Genomic DNA, 2,798 nt, shown 5'->3' with positions numbered 1-2,798 from the left:
TTGCATCAGATGCGCCTCTTAACCAAAGGAACTGTGTGTATAAACCATCAGCAAAGGGGCTCGGATCGCATGGTGTGGTAACTAACATGGAAATTGTAACACTTTGGTGGATCATCATCAGATAGTCGGATTGTGCGTATAATACGGTTAAAGTAGCATCTATGGATGGGTGTATGGTGACAAACCTGTAGCTTGCACCAGTCGGCGTTGTTGACCTGGGTGATGACGCCGTGGAAGAAGTCGGGTGTCTCGTCGTCCTCCCTGCTCTCCGGCACCTCATGGGGGTCCACTGGGACGCGCATGCGGACGTGCATCCCGACCTGCCAGTCGAAGGCAAGCCCGTCGTCCGCTTCCTTCCTCGGCACGACGTACGGCCAGCCCTAGCGCGGGTAGTAGATAACGGTGAAGGACTGGGCTCCCGCCGCCGCCGCGGCCTGTGTGGCTTGCACGACGTTGCCGACGAGGTCCGTGGCGATGTGGAGGCTTGGCCCGGGGCCGCGGCGCGAGCCGATGATGAAGCGTGCTTCTGCGGCGCGTGGGCGTATGAAGACGACGGCGATCCTGTCCAGGACGACGTTGTACTTCTTATCTCCGCAGTAACGGCTCCAGCCGGCGAACAGCCTGTGTTTCCCGCCTTGGAGGGAGTGGTTGAAGGTGTAGCGGTGGCCGTGCACATCCGCAGCCTCCAGAAGCTGGTTATGTGCGCCGGGTGGCAGGGGAGGGAAGATGGAGAGCGCGCAGGATGTGACGGAAAGGGGAGAGCGGTCGTCGGAGGTGCGAGTGAGATGCCTGACAAAGTACCTCATCTCGGTAGGCTCTTCTTGTTGGATGGCCGCGGGGAGCAGCTCGAGCTCTCGGTCATGGTCTAGAGTAATCACCGCGTAAGGCTCATCGGTGGTGGGGCGGTAGTGCAGCTCAATGGATTTGACGGTGCAGCGTTGTTTGGCGTCTTGGAGGAGCAGATGGAGCGGAGGGTTGGCGCCGCGGCACTGGTCGGCGTGGCCTCTTGGGAAGTAATAGACTTTTGCGTCGACGGAGGGGAGGCGTGCGAAGGGACCGGCGCATGCGAGCCAAACAGCGCGGTCCAGCAGCAGGTCGGCGGCGGCGGGGGCGGCCATGGGGGAGAGGCGAGGATGTCGAGGGGGAGTGAAAGAGGATGGATAACCGGAGGTGGAGGCAGGAGGCGGCGGTGGAAGAGGAAGAGGAGGAGGATGGAGGATGGAGAAGCGGATGTTTCCTTTTTTATCGTCTACCGCCGACCCGCTTGCTAGCTTGCTTCCCCCCTTCAAAGTTCAAACTCGGTCGCCCTTCCGTCACCATGCCAGCGCCCGTGGTGACCTCAGCAACAGAGAGTCTCCAGAGGTATCCGAGGGGTGGCCCCACCGTCCAGAGGTACAGTCGAGCACCAGCTATCCCACGCCGCGATCGGTAGCAGCCACTCTGCGCGCCACATGATAGAGGAGACTAGGGGCTGAGCCGTGAAAGACAAGGAAAAATGGCGCTTCCTGCTGGTCATTGCTCCAATCAGGGTTCCCTCACCAATCTTGAGGCAGCCGCCAGCCAGCCGTGACGGCCAGCCTGGGAGGACCAAGAGCTTCTCCATCTCCGGCGGGGCGATCCAAAGACTTCGTTTCAACCGGTTCACCGTTTAGGTCTTCCGGCCTGCCAGGCGGACGAGTTTCATTTGGTCCGGGTTGATCATTTTGCCCGCTCACTGCAGATAAACTAATTTAAATAATTTTAAAAACCGCGCAACAATTCGATGAAGACTTAATTCATTCGAATATAATTTACATAGAAAAAACTAAACCCTAGTTCCAGCTCTACCGTCTTCTTCGTCGTCAAAGGCGAGGCCAACGAATGACGGAGGTGTCCATAACTGTTGCGCCCAAGTAGGGACCTCTGACGGTTGCGGCAGTACTGCGGCGGATGCGGCATGTACTATGGCGGAGTAGCGGGGCGACGCGTACAGCGGAGGAGGTGGTACCATATAGCCGTCCATGCGGCCAGCGGTGGTCCATGCGGCGAAAGTGGTGGTGGCTGTGCTAGAGAGGCGACATGCTCCGCCACCAAGGCGAACTGCTGGACGACGTCCTCTAGGCCGGGCTAGGACTATTTGGCCTCCTCCTCTTCCTTGGACAGTTCCATGGCGGTGGCGGTGGACGCATCTTCATCGTAGTCCTCGGGGAAGACGGCGGCTGCTGCTGGCCTCGCCGTTGTTGGTGTCGGGAGCAAAAGCCCTATTCGGGGCCATGGCGGCGGTTGCGCGTGCGTGGGGAACCGTCGAGTGGAGTGGGGAGTGGACTGGACAGGGACAGATCCCTCCCAGTCCACATTTAATATGATGCCCCCCTCCCACCGGCAGCTGCCCAAGGGAGGCGAGCAGGCGGACGCGACGGCCGCGTGCCACCCGCGGCCACGTAAACCTGACCCATATTTGGGCCAGGTTTGGATCGTCCCGGACACCTCGGCCATCTGCATTTGCGATGCGTGGCCGCGTTGGGCCGCGGTTTTGTTCGGTTCGACGCATCCGGACTACTCCCTTGTTTCCTAATAAAGTTTCGCAAAAAAAAAATTAGATACAAATGAAGCTATAGCTAAAAGATATCTATATATCTCCGTATCCAGATAAAATTGGAAAGCTTTTTTAGAAACATATGAAGTATTTTTTTACACGAATTACAAATTGTTTACGCAAGCTGCAATACTCTAGTGACATTTTAGAAGAAAAAAGAGACTAGAGGAGCAGCCCTCGACCGACCGAGTTGGAGGGAAAAATTGGTAGCCCAAGGGCCGTT

General features: G+C 57.7%; 1 protein-coding gene across 1 annotated transcript; it reads right to left on the bottom strand.

The window, feature by feature from the left end:
• Positions 1-200: 200 nt before the first annotated feature.
• Positions 201-1,212, bottom strand: LOC127333154 (auxin response factor 13-like). The gene has a single exon (XM_051359481.2). It carries the CDS (start codon positions 1,116-1,118, stop codon positions 381-383), a length of 738 nt encoding a protein of 245 aa, XP_051215441.1. The 5' UTR covers positions 1,119-1,212; the 3' UTR covers positions 201-380.
• Positions 1,213-2,798: the final 1,586 nt, after the last annotated feature.

This window comes from Lolium perenne, chromosome 2, assembly GCF_019359855.2.
Source record: "Lolium perenne isolate Kyuss_39 chromosome 2, Kyuss_2.0, whole genome shotgun sequence".
NCBI classification, from domain to species: domain Eukaryota; kingdom Viridiplantae; phylum Streptophyta; class Magnoliopsida; order Poales; family Poaceae; genus Lolium; species Lolium perenne.
This window is presented reverse-complemented; position numbering and strand designations above follow the sequence as displayed.

Excerpts from the sequence above, each read along its gene's own strand:
- LOC127333154 (XM_051359481.2), bottom strand. The coding sequence starts at position 1,118 with ATGGCCGCCCCCGCCGCCGCCGACCTGCTGCTGGACCGCGCTGTTTGG.